The sequence below is a fragment of the Copadichromis virginalis genome, linkage group LG1, assembly GCF_057382275.1.
Source record: "Copadichromis virginalis isolate Kocher_CV1m ecotype Utaka linkage group LG1, C_Virginalis_male_GT1.1, whole genome shotgun sequence".
In the NCBI taxonomy this organism is placed as follows: Eukaryota; Metazoa; Chordata; class Actinopteri; order Cichliformes; family Cichlidae; genus Copadichromis; species Copadichromis virginalis.
In genome coordinates, this window is record NC_140618.1 from 39424865 (window position 1) to 39445517 (window position 20653).

The 20653-nt window shown below is 42.1% G+C and overlaps 1 protein-coding gene across 4 annotated transcripts in view; it reads left to right on the top strand.

Moving 5' to 3' along the window:
* LOC146719245 (uncharacterized) overlaps window positions 1-20653 on the top strand; it is a 38587-nt gene that overhangs the window by 13199 nt on the left and 4735 nt on the right. For 2 of the 4 annotated variants that reach the window (XM_085462106.1, XM_085462116.1), the window contains exons 15-21: window positions 2685-2791; window positions 3679-3802; window positions 5749-5882; window positions 6416-6525; window positions 8771-8939; window positions 9020-9124; window positions 9227-20608. In XM_085462106.1, coding sequence (XP_085318232.1) covers window positions 2685-2791; window positions 3679-3802; window positions 5749-5882; window positions 6416-6525; window positions 8771-8939; window positions 9020-9124; window positions 9227-20608 — 12131 coding nt within the window. The remainder of the gene's footprint in view (window positions 1-2684; window positions 2792-3678; window positions 3803-5748; window positions 5883-6415; window positions 6526-8770; window positions 8940-9019; window positions 9125-9226; window positions 20609-20653) is intronic. The other 2 variants (XM_085462126.1, XM_085462135.1) reach the window with 1 other exon arrangement.

The window sequence follows — 20653 nt, forward strand, 5'->3', positions numbered from 1 at the left end:
ATTGCTGCTCTATTGTGGTGGGATGGTAGGTTTGCACTAACCCTATTAAAAAGACTAATGCATATAACCTCATCAGAGCTACAAGGCTGACACCAGAGCCTATCCTCCATACAGACAGACACACCTGGCTTAGTAGAGCTATGCACAAGTGCCCTCAGATACTCGGTCATTGTGTAGGTATTTGTGCTTTTCAATTTGGGGATTTGGATATTTGTTTTGTTTTTGTTTTCTGTTTGTTTGTTGTTGTTTTTAAATGTGAAAATATGCATGCCACCTCTGCTTCAGATGGCACATTTCATACTCAGAAATGTGAAACATCTGTGAAACATCTGTATTACTGCTCAGCAACATAGTCCCACTCAGCTTGTCAGAGACAGACATAGCAGGTATTATCTTTAAGTGAGTGATCCTAAAATGTTAGTTAGCTTTTAAAATATGCACAAGCCTCATTATTACAGGCTGGATTTTTGTCAGCAATAAGAATCAAGCTTCAGTTAAGCTCATTATTGTAAATCTGGAAACGTTTATTACAAAACGTATCAGGTTTTTTTTTTTGGTTTTAACACGGGAGTATATATTTTTTAATGCAGTTTTATCACATGATACTGCTGTTATAAAATCCAAAGCGCTGCTTGAATAATCTAGAATGTTATCACAGTGGTAAACATGCAAATGAGAGTCTTCTTTAATCCTAGTTAGATGAAGCCAACATCATACTCAAAGAAAAATGGCTGATGGTCTCTTACGTACTAATTGTTCCTCCTGATTTTGATTAGTGGTGTCACAGCGTATTAGTTTCATGAATCAATCAAGTGTAGTTGACAATAATGACGTGATCTCAAATAATAAGGGTCAACCTCATAAATCAATAAAAACCCTGCATAAAAGGTAATTTGAGTTTTGTCGAGCCGCATGTTCCACTTCACTGACATTTCATCCATGTGTGACAGAAAACCAAAATCAATTTTAGGAAAACAATTTGTGCTTTTTCATACTGAGTTTAAAGAGAGTTCATCTGAGTCTTGCTCACTGGTGTAATGTTGGTCATTTTATTCAGATAAAGTTACTATTGAAGCATGCGCTCTAACTCATGATGAGCTGCAAATACTCCTTTGTCAGCGGGTCTTCTGTGATTTGCTGTGATGTTGGTTTCATATTCATGTATTTGAATTAAGACGTATCAAACTTGATGCTTATTAGCGGCTACAGGGTGAGATCGTTAAGTTCCATGAATTAACTCATTAATGTGAAAAGGTCTTACCAGATTTCAAATTGGCCAATCTCCCATTAAAGACGATCTGCAAGTTGATTTTCTATATACTTGCACATATCAGCTCACCAGTGCAGATTAAAGTCTGCTGCAGACGTTAGTCAGTACTGTGTGGGTCAATGATGCTGTTAAAACGTTGGATTATGATGCACAATGATTTTGACAGCAAAGAGGTCTTTGCTGTGAAATATTAGGGAGTTAAGTTCACTTTTTAAAAAATCCTACCTAGCATATTCACATCGATAGCTCTCTGTGTAGATGACTACTTAACATTATGGATTAAATGATGAATTTGATGTTTTTCACAGCTTTTCACTAGAAACAAAGCCGACCTGAGACCAGCTGATTTTTAGTAATAAGACTTCACAGCACTTTTTTGACTTGATGCATAATCATGCATAATGCTCACGTTTCTGCTGAACTTGCATGTGCTTTACTGTAATCTGCTCTGCTGTAGTCAGTGTGGGTGAAATGCCCAGCATGTGGCAGACTGGCTCTATTCTGCTGCAGAGGGTCATGATTGTTTTGGCTACGCTGTTAAAATTAGGTTGATACATTTTAGTTTAAATCTGCTTGTGCACTGAACCCACACTGACCGCGGTTAACACACAGAACTCCTTTCCTTTTCCTGCCCCACCCTTTGCTACGAGCTGCCCCCCTTTTTCCTCCCAACGTGTCAAAAATTGGCCTGTCGTCACAAAACAGATGGGAACATGTTTAGTTGTAATCATTTTGACGTTGCCCTTCTTGAATCCTTTGCTGCTAAATGAAAATACAAGTCAAAGCACCATCAGAGTCCCCTCAGATATGCACCTGCCTGGTGTTTCTGTCTGCTCTTCATTTCGAAGACAGAGTGATGAAGCACTCGCTTTGAATGTGACTCATAAAGATGGGTTTTCTCCTTCCTCCCTGTTTCCCACTTGTTTAAATGTGTGTTTCTTTGCTATGCAAATTAGGTGTGCATGGCTCTGACCAGAATGCTGCTTTTGAAGTGTTTCTCAGGTTCACTACCTTATGCAAATACACAAGTGCATAAACACCTGGAGTAACTTTCCATTTCTCCATCCTCAGTTCTTGTCATTGCTGTACTTCTCTTGCAGTCTTACTGTCGCTCCCGTTGCCTATACTATTGGATTAAACTGTTTTTTTGTCACAGAGTATGTTTGTGGTGTTGAAAGTGTCTCACCAAACCACCAGCATCATTCATGCCATCATACTTCTTGTCAACTCTCCATCTCTGTCATCCTGTCTTCAAAAACATTATCCTGTTCCACACTATGATAATTCTGTCTAGTCCACTTTAAACTCACTTCCCATCCGTAAATACACCCTCAATCCAACCCATCATTCCCCTTTCCCTGTGGCACAAAACTGATTGAGGATGACTGGTTCTTTCCTGGCTGCTCCGATCCAGCACTGGTCACTCGGCAGCAGGAGTTGGAGGAGGAGTTGGCTCAAGCTCGGGGGCTCGACCAGCACAGGGCCAAGAAGCTGGCGCTTCCATCCCAGCGAAGTCTGCAGGTAGGCGGCTCTTATTATAGACGTTTCTGTGGCTGTATCATGGTTATACCAGCACAGCCTCAGACATTTGCTGAAGAATGAGCGGGGCTAACTGTACAGCTTAATATCAACCAGTCTGCAGTTATTTTCAGAAGCTGAGTCTTGCAACATTTTCTTTATGAAATAAATCCTGTTCAGATCAAATCCTGCAGCTCAGGGCAGACCTTCTAGAAAAAACGGTTTCACAACAGCCTTTTTAAAATCCTTTTTGCGATTGTTATTTTGAAGTGTTTTTCATGTTAACATTAATACGAGGTTTTACAGGGAGCTGAACACTACATGCATGGAATCATCAGCAAAATGAGCGTTATCCTTTAGAAAGGCAAACAAAAATAATAGTTTTAGTTTATTTAACTGCAATTAAACACCAAAAGATATTCACTGGTCTGAGTTTCATTGAGAATAGCATAATCTCCCCTTTTCACCCAGTTTCTTCACATTTTGCTCTTGATGTCAGTGAGAGCAGGTATCCCTAATGTGAGCAGCACACAGACCTCAGCAATAAGCCGGAGGAGAGGAAAAGGAGCTAAAATAAATAAATGAGGGTAACAAGGTCTGCTGTAAATACGGATCAGTTTTTCAACTATGGATTGTGCTTGACTAGTCTCTACTAGTGTCTAAAAATGTATATATAGTTAAAAAAATGGATGGATGGATACCAGTTTTCTATTTTTGGTTAATAACAGAGAACAAGAAGCTTACTTTATTCAAAGAGGAAGAATAATCTCGCTACCTGCCTGCTTGATCTTGTTTGCCTCGTACACAGTAGACTTGCAAAAACAGTTTGCCTTTTTTTCCTAAATGCTTAAAATCTAATCCCCTGCTACAACAAACTTTTGCACTGGCAGGAGGACTTTGAGCTCCATGGGCAGGCCCCGTTTCAGGATCCTCGAAGTATCTCAGAGAGTACCACTCCAATGGAAGGGGAGAACATGGGAGGTTGGTGGCCCGAGTACAGTACTCCTGACACAGGTGTGAGACCCGCTGGACAGTTTCCACTGGCATGCACACAGTCACCTGCACATTACTTTGGGAGGCCTGAGCTGTCTTTGTGTTTTCACCATGACTTAGTTTATTAAGCACTGGATTGTTGGTGCTGGTTGGTTTATTCTGTTTGTCGTCTAACCTCCGACTGCTGTGACTGTAGGAACAGGGATTAGCTTGCTTTTATTTCTGCTTACACAGAAAGCTACAGTTAAGTTCATTCCCGCCTTATGAAGAAAAACCTGACATTGAGCACCTTCACTTTTATATTTTGCTTCTCATTCATGTGACTCAGTTTCCAGTGTTTTGGGGACATGTGCATGCTGGTTGAGCTGGCTAGTGTTTGTGTCTTAATGAACTGATTGTGACATGATATAAATGTAGGTGGCAAGATGCTTTCCATCTGTGGTAAGTTTTATTTTTATATTTTGGTCGTGTGCATGATCACCTCCTTTTCTTTAATTCTTCTCCATCCTGTCTTCTGCACTGTTGCTGTCATAAAACCAAAAAATACACCAGCATTTGGGGAAAAAAAAGATCACCCAAAAGTAAAAGCACTATAATGAAGATTAAAATTAATGACTGAGGACTTTTGGAAAACTGACTGGTGTCTTTTTTGGTTGTTTGTGGATAGGCACTGAAATTCTATTTGAAATTCTATTTCACACCCTGCAGTAAATGAAGTTGTCAGTGAATTATTCTATACTCTTAGGAGATGCAGTTTTCTTAAATTTTAAATTTTGGATTTCTGGATTCTTCTTTTTTATAAGAAGAAAATCCTCCTTTTTCCAAGGGATGCACCAATCTAACTGTTTCCAGTTCTCACATGGTACGGACCCCTGGGCTGATAGTACTGATCTGATGCCAGTATTTAATGAAGCTGTACTCGTTACTGTTTGTGTAGACCCGTTTAGAGGGTAAGACCGCTGTATTCTGTTGGTCTGAATTACCAACCAAAAGTCGAGTTCTTGGTTTTATTTCTGTTGTCAAAGCCAAACTAAAACCATTTTAGCTAACTTTTAAATACCTTGTTGCCATACATTGCAATCAATCTAAGTCAGTCTGTGCTGATGAGCACAACTCATTGGCGACTCATCTCTTTGTAATAAGAGATTCAATCTGCTGTTTTTCAGCTGGTTGTATATAAAAGCGAGGTCAGTGTGCGCCTGTGCTCTTTTGCAGGAACTTTTTCACTATTTGGAATTTCTCAGCAACAGATTTGTTAACCTTGCATAGACTGGCAACTTGGGGCGACCGTGGCTCAGGGGGTTGGGAAGCGTATCTGTAACTGGAAGGTTGCCGGTTCGATCCCCGGGCTCTCTGTCCTGGTCGTTGTGTCCTCGGGCAAGACACTTTACCTTACTGCCTACTGGTGTTGGCCAGAGGGGCCGATGGCGCGATATGGCAGCCTCGCTTCTGTCAGTCTGCCCCAGGGCAGCTGTGGCTACAACTGTAGCTGCCTTCACCAGTGTGTGAATGTGAGAGTGAATGAATAGTGGCATTGTATTATTATTATTATTATTATTAAGCTGTCAGGGATGCTTCCTGCCTCTGCAATCAGCCCTTTGCTAGAGAGACTCAGTTCAGCTTGATGTTTGGTCAAGATCAGATATATTGGTCTGGGGCATCCCTTCTTTTTCCCAGCTTTCCCACTAAAGCAGAGTTTTTAAATTTAGTTAGCAACGATGGGTTAGGCTTTGAATTGTTTCAAATATTTGATCAGAAATTTAAAAAAGGAAAAAATAAGTGAATGAAAACAGTATTTCTATAAATGTCAAAAATGCATTGATTAAAATATTGCATTTCCTTTTAGAGTTTGCTCTGCTGCTAAAATTAGAGCGGTGGAATTTACCCTGTGAATCATTACAGCTAACTGTACCTTACCAGCCTGTTTTTGTATACCTAGTGTTTATTCTCCCTCCTATTGATTCCAGATGGCCTGCGGTCTGTTGTGGAGGAGCTGGAGCTGGAAAGAAACCAACTACAGGAGCAGATACTGAGCCTGGAGGAGCGCTGCCAGGACCTGGAGGATCGACTGCAGCTGCAGGCCCGTATAGAGGCATTACAGGTAGCTCCATCCAACAACACACCATATGTGCTATCCCAGGGTTAACTGACAGCAGCATTTGTATAACATACCAACTGTTGAGTAAACGATGAGTGAACTGCATGGAATGGGATTTTGTAACAAAACCTTCTAACACAGGTGACGTTTGATGTAGATGAAGATGAGCAGCCAAATTGGGTCTCTCAGGTGTGTTGGGTCACTCGTGTCTGTGTGCGTTAGAGAGCACCTCTGGCGGTGATGGCTAATGGTGTGGTGTGCTTATTTAACCTTGGATACGTTTGTCAAGTAACGTTCAAAGCACAAAGCTCACAGATTGTCTGTATTCACACTGCTGATCTTTTGACATTTACAAAGTTCCTTTGCATCACGTGCGTGGTCCACACAAATAGATGACTGATGATAGCAGTAACAGATTTCATGTTCTGCTGTTTTCAGCAGGTCTGCTGTCATCCACGTTTGTGTGCAGTGCAGATGTCTTCATCCAGTGACGATCTTTGTGTTATTTATTGATGTTTGGTTTTCTGCCGCTGCAGAACGAGTCAGACAAACTGCAGAGCCAACTTGCAAGTGTCAGAAGTCAACAAAGCAGAGAGGCAGAGAAGCATCAGCTGCTGGTTAACAGTCTCAATGAACAGCTCAAAGGGTAAGTTAACTATTCAAACCATAACCCTTCACTGTGATTACAGTGCTACATCGAAATTCTTCATCTGTTCATTGACCAAGAAATGTTTACTTATGTTTATTTGACATGCAAAAGGAACTGAAGTGTTCATCTGACTGTATGTGATATGTGCTGTAATTGTTAGAAGTAAAGTGTTATATAAATTATTTGAGGTCAATGCACGGTAAATTAGGTAGCTGCAGGGTTGCATAACCAATAATTCAAAAATGTAATATCACCAACAAAGTGTATAAACGACATTAAAGCATCCAGAATAACCTGTACTTAGTTTTGGCTGCAATGAGTCGGATAGTAAAACAAGGACTGTTAAACCAACAGGTTCGGTACTCAGTGGGTCATTCAGGCTGCCTACAAACTGAACGCAAATGTGAGTCGAGGCTCACTCGCCCATTTTACCCGTTCTCTGTAAAGACTAAAGATGGTCGTGTGGGTAATATCTGTAAATAAAGGCTGTCTGTCACTTAAATCTCCTTTCTTTCCCATTCCGATGCTCAGGTTGAACTTCAGCAGGTTGTCTTGACCACGCCTACGAAATGTGAAATGTGACTGGCTGATTAGATATTTGCATTATGAGCAGCTGAACAGATAGAACTAATAAAGTAGTAAACAACCGTACATATTTTTGATGTTCATCAAATGATTCAGTAATATTGGTAATTTGCAGTACCCTTAAACTTAGGATTAAATTAATGTAGTGTATTAATTACAAACGCCAGTTGCTGTGCGAGCTCGAGAACTGGGCGAAACAAGTTGTTTTTTGTTTTTTTCTTTCTTCAAGACTGCTTTGCCTTGATATTTCCCGCCTTAGTAATTCCACAAAGGCTACGTTCACACTGCAGGTCTTAATGCTCAGTTCCGATTTTTTGATCAAATCCGATTTTTTTTTTTGTCTGCTCGTTCACACTACAACTAAAATGCGACAGCAAACGCGCTCTAGTGTGAGCGCTCAAAGCGGCCCGCATGCGCAAAAGAAGACGTCACACACAACGCGCTCTGTTTAGACCCAAAGCAAACAATATTGTTTGACCGATGGCCCTTAATATAAAGACTTCGGACTTTACGTTTCCCAATTTTTGCTTTAAGTTATTTTGTTATTTACATAATAATGTAAATAACCAAATAATGATCCTTATTGCTGTTTTAGAGAGGAGCGGTGCTTCAAAGGATAGCTGCAGATTTCTGTCAGAATCTGCAGATTATACAGTACAAATAAAATGTTCACGTTGTCTTCCCAGCAGTTTCACCGTATGGCCAGGAAGCGTTCGCGATGTCTTCTCCGGTGCTGATAATTAGTGTGTCTTCTGTCGGTGACGTAAAAGACGGATTTAATGCGACATGACCATCAAACAGCAGTCGCTTTCTAAAACATCGGATATGTATCGGATTCAGTACCACATACGAAAGTGACCCAGGTCGGATTTGAAAATATCGGATTTGTGCCGTTCACACTGTCATACCATGATCGGATATGGGTCGCATAGGGTCAAAAAAATCGGATTTGATGCGCTTTCGCCTGCAGTGTGAACGTAGCCTAAGTGCTTTGACAAATACTTTTAGTACCACCGTTACAGATGGTGTCCACAGTCAGTTTTAGCCGATAAAGCTCAACCACCAACAAGTGTTTTTAACAAAAGATAGTAAATGTAAAAGGAGGTGTTTCTGGGTTATGTTCAACATTGTTATTCGAGAGGATTTTATTACACCAAACCATTAAGTGGCTACTTGATTAAATTGGGGTCAGATGGTTCAGACAAATTTTGGTCAACAAGCTAGCTCTTACTTCACATCATCTAATTTAGTCTAATTTATGGCTATTAATGAGAGGATTTCACTTTTTAACAATAAGCTAGTGCACTGAATGTTCAAATAGAGTGTAATCCATTTTTGTAGTACATGTTTTGCCATGTCGGCAATCATAAAGTTATTAGTTTGGAAAAGGACTGCTGTGAACATGCACTCACTAAATGATTGTGGAAAACATGGTTGTTTAGACTGGGCGGGTTGTGGGTTGCAGACATCTAAAGAGTCAAGATGAGTGAATGAGTTTTTCATTGGGGTTAAAGACTTGATTTTTATGGTTACGTTTTGGCTAGAGTATGGCTTTGGTCCTTTGTGATGGTTTAGATCACAAGACATTAATATATGAACCGTAAGATTTTAATTATTTTCAAGACTTCCTTCAATCGATTGTCACTTTTTTCTTTAGGCTGACTGACACACAGGAGTGCCTGCAAAGTTCCCTGATTGAGAAGGAGAATACTTTGGCCAAGACATCTGAGAAACTTGAGCTCATCAGCAGCCTTCGACAATCACTGAGTGAAAAAGACATTCAGTGCAAAGAGCTGTCTGACAAGCTCCTTCAGACGGAGCACACTGTAAGAGCTGGGCTCCTTTTTTCGTTGTGTTATGATTTGCCATTTTTCAGTCTTTAAATGTGTTGTTTTGTTTTTTTCAGTTTGAGACCATTTCCATGAAATACGCTACATCAGAGAAACAATGCTCTGAGTTGAAAGCAGAAGTTATGGATCTCACACAAAAGCTGAGTGTGCTGAAAGAGAAGGTATGCTTGAAAAGATAAAGATTTTTTAAGATTTTCGTTGTTTTGCCTGTAAAGATTAAGAAAAAGGTGCCAATGGTGTTTTTCCTCCCTAATTTTCTTTAGATGCAAAAACAAGATGTCACCATTGAAACATTACAAACTGACCTTGATCAGACAAACGAGGAGCTGGACAAACTGAACACCTCGCATTTGGAGGAACGAGCCCAGCTCATTTATGACCTTCAAAGCTGTGAGCGGGAAATCGATAACCTTAAAGATGCTCTGCTGGAAAAGGATAAAGAGATATCAACTCTTGTTGGGAACATGGCTGAGTATGCAGAGCAGGTCACAGCACTGAAACAAGAGATCAAACTCAAAGAGGAGAGCCTGGTACAAGTAGAAAATGCACTGAGTAAGGCAGAGAGGGAGGCTAATATAATGAAAGAATCACAGAGTTCAGACCAGCAGGCCCTTAATAATAAGATCACAGAGCTGGTGGAGAAACTTAAGGAAGCTGAGATGGAGATGGTCAAGGCCGGAGATGAACGAGAGTCTAAAGGAGTTGAGGTGGAACACTTAATCAAGCAGGCTGAAAAGGATAAGACGACTATTCAGGACCTTCGAGGAGAAATCCAGAAGCAGAATGTGAGCCATCATAATCATCTTTCTGAATGTGAAACGCACATCACTTCACTAAAGGAACAGCTGGCAATATCTGCACAGAAACTACAGGAGTCAGAAGGACTTGTTTTGCAGCTTAAGGATAGAAATGCAAGTAATGAGAAACTACAGCAAGAGCTTAATGACAAAGAGCAGACGTATGAAAAGGAGCTCAAGTCTTTCAAGGAAGAACAGAATAAGCTTTTGGCACAGGTGGAGAAGTATAACAATGACTTTCAGACCTTATCAAAGCAATTAGACGAGCAAGTTTTGAGTGAAGAGAATGTCAAGCAAGTAATGCAAGAGAAAGTGGAAAAGATGGCATCACTCGAAAACCAGCTAAAGGACGAGAGGCAGAAATTCAACACTGAAAATGAGAAACTGTGCAATGAACTTCAAAGCAGATCTGAAAATATCTCCAAGCTTGAAAATCTCTTAAAAAGCATGACGACTGAAAAAGAGCAGCTCCAAGAAAACCTGAAGGGGCTGAATGAGGAGCTTGAACTCGAACGTAGGAATTTAAAAGAGCTAAATGAAAAGGTTACATCTGCTCTTGAATTCAACAGCAGTCTGGAGAATCAAGTGCAAGTCCTTACAAAAGAGAGAGACGGGCTTGAATTGGAAGTAACTGAGCATGTCAAAAATATTTCACAGGCTACAGCCGAGATGGATTCCTTGCATGTCAAAATATCTGAATTGGAAATGCAACACTCACAAAGTAACACAATTATTCAAGGGCTACAAAAAGATAAAGAGGAGCTAACTACTCGAACTCTTGAGCTAAATAGAGTTCTTGAGCAAAGCACACATTCAACCTCTGAGATCATGTTGGCAAAAACAAATGAATGTAGTTCGCTCCAGCAGCTACTCAGGGAAAGAGAGGAGACAGTGACCCAGCAGCAGGAAGAGGTGCAAAGCTTGACGTCTAAGATAGACAAAATGCAGCGCGACCTCGCCGAAAAAGAGCAGACTGTCACTGAACTTCAAGCACGAATAGAGGCCCAACAAAATGAGCAAGCACAGCTTATGGAAACTCTGTCTCTGCTTCAGGAACAACAAAGTAGTCTGAAGTCTGGGTTATTGGAGAAGGATGCAATGTATAAACAGAAGCAGGAGGAGTTCCAGAGTTTGCAGAAGGAAACTGAAAACCAGAAAAATATTGCGTCCAGGCTACAAGCTGAGGCGGAATCGCTCATTGAGGAACGCTCACAACTCAGAGAGCAACTGGGAGAGAGAGACGAAATGTTGAAAAAGTCAACTCAGGAATGTCAGAAGCACAAAGATGAACTGAATAACAAAAACACAACTATCAGGTCTCTAAGTGACCGAGTCAGTGTCATGGAGGAAAATGCTAGAAAGCTTGAGTGTGAAGCTGATCAGAGCAAAACAGAATTGGCTAGTTTAAAAAGCCACACCCAAGCTTTGTCCGAGGAGAACCGCCAGCTTCGTGCTGCATGTGAATCCAAAGAAAAGGAGCTTGCACAACGAAGGCAGCTTCTGTCTGACCTTGATGGGCAGCTTAAAGCGACCCTTGACCAGAACTCCAGCTTTAGCATGAAGATTAGCAGTCTAACAGAAAATAATCAAAGACTACAGGAAGAGTTGGCACAGAACATGAAATCAGTTTCCGAACTTACTGCTGAGAGACTTGTTCTCCAAGAAAAAACTTCGGACCTTGAAATTCAGATCTCAGATAGTCAAAAAACAGTTGCTAGCCTGTTGAAGGAGAAAGAGGAGCTCGCTGCAGCAACAGATGAATTAAAAAAGGTCCTCAAGGAAAGCAAACAGGCAATCTCTGTAGGTCTACTCGAGAAAACAAACGAATGTGCTAATCTGTTGAAAAATCTGAGGGAGAAAGAGCAACAGCTTCAGAGTTTACAAGAGCAGGTCGATCAGCTGAGCATGTCCTTGGTTGAAAAAGACCAAACTGTGTCAGAGCAGACTTCACAGATAATGGCCCAGCAGGACCAGCTGCTGCAGCTTCAGGATACTGTATCTATGCTTCAGGAGCAGGGATCAGTTTTAAAGTCAGGACTAATGGAAAAAGATGTCATGCTGCAGCAGAAAGTTGAGGAATGTAGTGTATCTCTGAATGAAGTCAAGCTACAGAAAGAGCTCGCATCACAGATGCAGGTTGAGGTAGAGTTGCTCAGGAAAGAATGTGTGGAGGCCAAACAACAACTACAGCAGAAAGAACAAACACTGAAAGAAGCAACACACGAATTTCAGAACCACAAAGATGAGCTGAATAAACGAAATGAATCTGTCATTTCGCTCAGTGCTCAGCTTGGGGCCATGAATGAGAGCGCTTCAGAGATGGAGGTGGAAATTACTAACCTGAAGGCATCTGTGCAGAAACTCACTGCAGAAAATTGTCAGCTGATCCAGGACGAGGGCCAGAGGAAAGCAGAGGTAACTGATTTTCATGACAACATTCAAGCCCTCAGTGAACAGAATGTTCGATTGAAATCTGAACTTCAGAAAGCAGTGGCAGAGCTGGCCAAAGCAAACGAAGAAGCTGCAAATCTCAACTTGGAAATCCAAGGAATAAATGACGCCCTGAAACAGCAGGAGAATTCGATCCAGCAGCTCAACAGTGAGATTGCTGAGCGGGGGGAGCTGCTGAAAGAGAAAGAAGGCACCATTTTGGAGCTTGAAGATTCTGTGTGTACACTCAGAGGCCAAGTTGACAGTCTGACATCAGAGTCTTCCATACTAAAGAATACTTTGGAGAAAAAGGAGGAGTCAAGTCTTGAATATCAAAGTACTTCTTCCGCTGCCTTTGATAGTCTGACTTCACATCTACAAGCCAAAGAGGCAGAATGTGAGAGCTTGAAAGAAAAGATATCACACCTTGAGGAATCTGTCTCAAAGCTCAACAGCAACCTGGAAGTACAGACATCTGAAGTGACAAACCTCAAAATGGCCTTGGAAGAAAAAGAAGCAGCTCTTTTGGAACAAGCGAAAGCTCTCCAGGACTTCCAGAAAAGAGGAGACGAAGCATTGCTGTTCAAAACTCAGTTCATGGAAAGTACAGAGTTGGCATCACAGCTGCAAAGTCAAATGCAGTTACTGTCCACTGAGTCTGAAAAATGTAGAAAGACAGCAGAAGAAACCCAAAGTGCCTTCAATAACCTGCAGGAGAAATATGCTGCCACCTTAGAAGAGTTACAAGACTCGAGGAAGCAACTCTCTCAAAGGACAGATGAGGTGTCTGAGCTCCGGATGTCATTGCATGATTCTAATAACGAATATCAGACTGCAAAGACCACCGTAGAGACACTGAAAAGTAACTTGCATGTGATCCAGGAGAAACTGGGGAAAGCTGAGGATTTGAACTCCAGTCTTTCAAAGGAAAAAGATGACGCATTTGCTTCGCATCAAGCGAGCGTGTCATTGTTGACTGTCGAAATAGAAAGACTCAAATCACAGCATCTTCAGGTCGTGGCACAGATGAATGCACTGACAGAAAACCTCGAGCAGAGAGAAATGGCTCTCCACGCAATCAATAGTCAGTACAGCGCCCAGGCCAAACATGCATCTCAGCTGGTTTCAGAAATGCAGAAGTTGGAAGAGCAGAATAAGAGCCTGAATGAGGAGATAGGATTGTCAAAGGAAGAGAATCAGAAACTTCACATTGCTCTCAGTAATGAAAACACACATTTGAAAGAGGAATTTAGGAAACTTTTTGCAGAGAAAGAAGAGCTAGAAAGAAGACGTCAACAAACGCTGGCGGAGCTGCAGGTTCAAATGGAGCAGAAATCCAGCAGCGTGAATGAACTCGTGGAGAGAATGACGTCCGAGAAGCAGAGCCTTCAAGCAAAGGTTAGTGCCAAAGATGAAGAAATTTCTCAGTTGAACGAAAACATTCAAAAAATAGAACAAATTCTGCAGGATTCAGAGAAAGAGTGGCTTTTAGTTCTGGATAGAGAAAAGCAGGAAAAGAACCTTCTTGCAGAACAATTGAAAAGTGTTGAAAATGAGATGAAATCTAAAGATGTTAAAGTAAATGCTTTGAAACAGGACATGGACAGCTTGCAGGAGAAACTAGCAGAGGCTTCCTCTGCCATTAGGGAGGGCTCTAATCAACTGAGCACGAAAGAGCTGGAGGCATCCGCATCCAGAATTCAGCTTGAGAATGTGTTAGCATCTATCCAGGAAAAGGAGAACGAGAACCATATTTTGCAGCAGGCTCTCAAAGCTGTGGAAGACGAGTTACAAAGACTGGTAGTGAGAAAAACGGACAAAGTTTCCTCTCTATTGAAATCTTCTGCTTTGAATGACGAAAAAGCCTCTTTGGAGGACATGATAAAATGGTTACAAGAAAGTCATCAAAGTGAGGTAGATGCTTTGCAAACCGAGTTGGCTAAAACTGTTGCAGAATTGGAAAAAACACAGACTGTACTTAATCAGAGAGAGCAGAATAGTTGCGAGAAAGGTCAACAAATAGCTCTTTTGCAAGAGGCTGTGGAGCATTTACAGACTCAGCTTAATGCCGAGTTAGTAAGAGTGAAAGAAGCTACTGTTAAACACTCTTCTTTATATGATGAATTGCAAACAAAAGATGAGCAAATAAGCTGCATGAGCATTCAGATCAGTCAACAGAAGGAATTGCTTGCTGGCCTTACTCAGCAGATAAAGGAAAAAGATGCATCCATTGCCCAGGTCATGGAGTCCGCCTCAAATGAGAGAATGAAACTTGGTGAGGAAAATGACTCGCTCTCGGCACAATTAAAGAGCATGGAGAGAGCACATGAAGAGATTTTGCAACAGTTAGAAGAACAGATTTCGCACAGTTCAAGTGAAACTGAGAAAAATAATTTAGAGAAGCTCATGCTAATTAAGGAAAAGGATGAGCTACAAAGTGAACTCACAAAAGTATCGAAAGAAAAAGATGCAGTGAAGAAGAAGCTGCAAGCTGCGCTTATTGTGAGAAAAGATCTGTTAAGGAGGATTGAAGAATATGAAAACCAAAAAGAAGAGAGCGTAAGCAGTAAAACTGAGGTTTCACTGTTGCATGAACAATTGCAGGAAGCCAAAAGTCAAGCTCAAGCTACAGCAGAATTGCATAAAGAAAATATTTCCCAACTTGAAAAGAAAACTCTCGAGAAAGAGGGAGAATTTCTTAAGTATAACACCGAAAGCAAAACACTTTTGGAACAGCTAGAGTCAGAAAAACAGAGTTTGCAAACCATCTTAAATGATAAAGAAGCTCATTTGTCAAAAACATTACAAATGCTCAGTGAGAAAGACTCACTAGTCGAGCAGCTGCAGTCCAGTGCTGTCGAGAAGGAAGAGATATTTGAGCAGAACAGGAAGGGCTTGATGCAGAAATTAGAAGAGCTTCAAAATGAAATCAAGACATGCAAAGATGAGTTAAAGGACAAGTCTTCCTCTGCTGCTAGTGCTGTTGACTTAGAAAATGAGCTTGCACAGGTAAAGTCAGAAAAGGTGACCTTACAGAAGAAAGCCCAGGCCGCCTTGCTGGCACGCAAAGAATCAATAAAGAAAGCTCAAGAAAATGAAAAGAAATTAACTCAAGAGCTCGCTGAACTAAAAGATGACTACAAGGCGCTCTTGGAGCAACACTGCCAGCAGACGAACGAGCTAAACGCAGTGCAGTTAAGCTTGGATGAGAAGACCAGAGAAACGGAGGAACTCAACAAAACCTCCTTTTGTTATCTGGATGAATTGCAAACTCTGAGACAGCTCGTCGAGGAGAGAGACAAAACTCTTCAAGATTTAAAGATGTCTTTGGCTGAGAAAGAGAGCCAATGCCATTCTCTCTCAAGCCTGCAAACAGAACTTGAAGCTACTAAATCCGGATTAGAGGCTATTTCTCTTGAGATGGCCAATAAAGAAGAGTCTCTCATAGCCATGGAGCAAAGAGCAGATTCTTTGAAATCAAGACTGCACATCGTAGAGAACGAATTAAGAGAGAAAATTGAAGAGGTTGACAAATATCGGGATGCAGTCAGAGTTGCTGAGGTTAAGACCCAACAGGAGAAACAGTCTTTATTTGATAAAAACAAGGCTTTAGAGACTCAACTGTGCATCCTAAAATCATCACTAGAGGAACATATGCATGCAAATGAAGAGAAGCATCAAACCTTATTGAAAGAAAAGGAGGCTGTTTTGGAGCAAAGTAATCAGATGAAAGCAGAACTTGAAACAAAAGCTGATTTAGTTTCGCAGAAATCCTTTGAAGTTTTGACCCTTCAGAAGACATTAGAACAAACAGAGCAGCAGCTCACTGAGGACAACCGATCTTTGGCTAAGGAGCTTAAACATCTGCAGCAGCAGTTTACTGAAACACAGAGGAATATGGATTCGCTGAAGCAGGAAAAAGAACATTTTGTCCAATTATTTAATGAACTGAGGGATGAGGTGACCTCCCTCAGAAAGCAATCGAAGGAGTCAGAGAAGGTAAAAGAGCAGCTGCTGAAGAAGCACGATGCACCCGTTGAACAAGAGGGTCATAACAAAGAAGGGGTCTGTTTTTCTTGCAAATGTGCAGAAATCTTTGAAGCAAAACTAAAGGAGCGAGATGATGCCTTGTTAGTTTCTCAAGCTCAAGTTTCAGAAAAGGAGGAACTAATTGCTGCCCTTGAAATTCAGCTACAACAGCAAAGCAAAATGCTTGAAACCACTACTGAAAAGATGAGAAGAGAGGGTGGTGAGCTTCAGAAATCTCCTGATGAGGGTGCCAGGATGAATGATCCGGATAACCAAAACAAAGTTACCCTTCTAACAAGGAAACTTCAAGCAGCTTTGGTTTCTAGGAAAGAACTCATGAAGGAAAATGCAGCGCTCAAGGAAGAAGTAGAAAATCTGTCAGCCAAACACGAAGCAAAAGAAACAGAGTACTTTGCTCTGCAATCATCTCTTTTAAAGTTCAAACAAGAAAATACGGACCTGGAAAGTTCTGTGTCACGTTTCTCCGAAGAGAAGGACAAAATGAGCACTGAAGTCGACCGCATCCTTAACGAGAATCGCAACCTATCTGCAGCCTGCGAAAGTTTGAAACTAACTATAGAAAGCATCACTCAGCAGAAACAAGCCTTCTCGTGCCAGCTCGAATCGCTCAAAGATTCTCAAACAGAGGAGCTGACCAAGTGGAAGTCGAAACACGCAGAGCTCAAGCAAGAGTACGAGTCGCTTTTGCAAGCGTATGAAAATGTCAGCAGTGAAATGGACAAGATGAGACAGCTTTTGGAGGGAGCTAAAAGAGACAGGCAGGAAGCCCTCCGAAAAGTACACAAGCACGAAAGTGAGATGGAGATCCTGGGGAAGCAAGCCCGAGAGATGGAGGAAGAAAATAAAAGAATGAAAGAAAAAGTGGAGGAAGTTTCCAAAGAGAAAAGGCAGAGAATCGAGGAGCTGGAGGAGCAGAATGAGAAAATCAAGAAACAGGTGATGGAGGTGATGTGTGATCTAAATGATAAAAACCAACAACTGGAGGCAGAGACTGCCCCATTTCAGGACTCATTCGAGGCTCTGAGAGTGAAACTTACTGAGATGGAAGCTGAAAATATCCAGCTAGCAGAAAGGCTGGAAGAAGCTACCTGTTTGCTGGAAAAGAAGAACCTGGAATCCAATACATACACAAGCAACATGCAGAACAAACTTGACGAAGCACTCAGTTTGAATAGTTCACTGACTGCTCAGATTGAAGCTCAGAAAACTGAACTTGCTGCTCAAATGGAAATCAACAACTTGGTGCAGAGGGAGAAGCAGACTCTTTCAGAGAGAATTGAGAACATACAGAATGACTATGAGTCGCAGTTGGGAATAAAAGATGACGCAGTTAAGGACCTCAAAGACATTATCACCAGGCACCGCCAAGAGACTATTAACCTGAATGAGAAGGTGAGAATTTTGGAGGATGACAAGTCACTTCTGCAAGAGGAACTTGAGAACGCTCAAGAGATCTCAGACAAGGTGAAGAGTGAAAACGAATATTTGGAGACTGTAATCCTCAAGAACTCGGAAAGGATCGACGAACTCACCGAGTCCGTCGGTGCCCTGCAGTCCCAAACTGCGCAGCTTTCCACTCAACTTGCAGCTAGCAAGGAGATGAACGATCAGATTCGTCACGAAAAAGAACAGGAGCAGCTCAAGTTGGTCAAAGAGTTTGAGGAGAAACTCAAGACAGTTCAGAGAGGCAACGAGGGTTCGAAGAACGTGAAGAAAGAGCTGCAAGAGCTGCTCAAAGAAAAGCATCAGGAGATAAATCAGCTGCAGCAAAACTGCATCAAATACCAGGAACTGATTTTAGATTTGGAGAGTTCTTTGAAGAGCTCACAATCAACGTGTGAGCACTTGGAGAAAGAACTGAAGAAAAACTTAGAGAAGATTGCAGATTTAGAGGAGAGAGGTAAACAAGCTGAAGCTGAGCTAATTATGCACAAGAGTCATCTCCGGGAAGCCAAAGAAAAGATTGAGAGTGCCGAGTCTGAAAGAGACCAGCTGGCTCTTCAAGTGTCACAGCAAAATAAACAGTCTGAAAATCAGAAATCACATCTGACACCTCAAAATGTAGAAGAAGCAAAAATCAACTCTTACATAGAGAATCAGTTTTTGTTACAGCGGCAGATAGATGATCTCAAGGATTTGAAAGAGAAAGAAAGTCAAACAGTTGATGAGCTGAGGCAGCAGCTAGACTCTCGAGATCTGCAGATAAATACTCTAAAGAGAGCGGCTGAGACTCAAGAAGCAAAGCTGTCTGCGTTAGCTTCCACACCACACGGGGCTAATGCTACCAAACTTTGGAATGATTTGTACCAAAAAACCTTACATGAGAAGGACAATCAGCTCCTTGAGCAAGGTTTCATCATTAAAAGATTCCTGGAAGATATGAGAATGAAAGACAAAGAGGTGAATGAGTTACGGGTGACCAAGTCGAGACTGGAGAGGACGCTGAATGAATACTCTGTAGCTGCCGCTGCGCATCAGAGGCAGCTGTTTGTTATGAGCGCAAGCAATGCTGAACTCAGTGAGAGCGCAGAGCTCATGACTGTGCAGGTGAAGGAGCTCAGCGCTCAGGTGGAAAGAACAGAGCAAGAGAAAAACGCAGTGAAACGACAGCTGGCTGACAAAGAAGACGTGATCTCCCAAATGCAGCTCAGTCTACAGCAAGTGGAGAAGATAAACGCTGACATGGAAGCTCAGATATTCCTTTTGCAGTCTCAAAATGACAAAACTCAAGCTGACTTTGAGAAGCAGGAGGGAATTTGTCTGCAGCTCAAAACGCTCCTTCAGAGCAAAGATGCTGAGATCTCCTCTCTACTGTCCTGCAAAGATGGACAAATGTCAGGCTATCTGGAGCAACTGCAGGCTAACTATCGTAACCAGGTGTCCGTTTATGAGGACAGGCTGACGTCTTCACGATACCAAAAGGAAAAGACAGACAAGGAGTTGAGAGCGCTTGAGGCCAAGGTCCGAAGTCTGCAAATTAAAGTAAACAGATCTATCCAGGAAAAGGAGCAGATGGAAGCAAAGATGGAGTCGTTCAAGAACTCAATGGTGTCTTTGCAGAGCGAACGGGAACGGCTGATGTCAGAATACAGAATACTGGAAGCAAAGAGTCAGTTGGGGTTAAAGGGCAAAGAGGGCTCTCCCGATGGGGAAGGTGGGGCAGCCAAAGGCCTTAAACACGAAATTAGAAAACTGTTACATCAGATGGATGATCTCAATTCTGAGAACGCGATGCTCAGGGCTCAACTGGTCCGATACAGGGAGGATTTAAACCAGGTTTTGTCCCTTAAGGACAACCAGTTGAAAGTATTGCTAAAGAAGCAACAGGAGGTGATCAAAAACCTCGAAACCCAAAAAGCTGCGGCTGAAAAGCAACACAGAGAGGCTCAGCTGGACGTCCAGAAGGAAGAAGAAGCAAGCAATGCATTAAAGGAAGAGAATTCTAAACTTAAAGCTCGTGCGTCCAAGCTGGAGGAGGAACTGTTAACTCTGAGAAAAGACAGTGAGTCAACAAACTGGGGCAAGGTGATTGCTGACTTGCAGGAAGCTGTTACAGCCAAAGCATCTGAATGTAATGACCTTCAACAAAAACTTCTTTCTCAGAAGCTCTCAACTGATGAGCTCCAGGGGAAAATGCAGCAGCTGGAAGATGAAACGGACAAAAAATTATCAGAAGCTGAGGAAAAGTACAACAGTGAGCTGGATGCCTTTGAGCGCGAGGTGGAGCTGATGAGGAATGAGCGAGAAACTGCCGATCAGAGGGTGGCAGAGCTCGCAAAAGACCTACTAGAAATAGAGCAGCAGTTATCAGAGGCTAAATCGCAAAGCAAAGATACCAAGGCTCAGAATGAATCCCTGTGCAAGGCAATGGCTGCTTTGCAGAATGACAGAGACCAGCTCATCGAGGACTTCAAGGTCCTCAGGCAGAGATACGATGAAGAACTCAGAGAGACTCGGGCAGCCTTAAACAAGGTGGAGCGCAGTTTGCAGGACACCACGTCAGATTTGGCCATGTTTGCCAAAGAGAGGGACATCCTTACTCGCAAATTAAAAGCCTTTGAGAGTAAAGACGCACACGCAGAGCTGAACAAGCTGCTGGACGAGCTGACGGAGGTCTTGCCAGAAAAGGAAAGAGAACTAAAAAAAGTCATTTTGGAAAACAACACTTACAGCAGGCAACTGTCAGCATTCTCCAGATCCATGGCCAGTCTCCAAAACGATCGTGAACGGCTGATGGACGAATTGGCCGGGGCTAAAAGAGTGGTTGAGTCCAGGCAAGGGTCGAGCCCAGAGACTGTCGGTACGGCGAGCGTGGAAAAGTCAAAGGGAAGTGGTGTCAGTGCCTTGGAGACTGAGTCAGATGGGCTGGTAAGTCAAGTTTGGCTGTTGCTTGCACTTCCTTTTCTCTGCTGT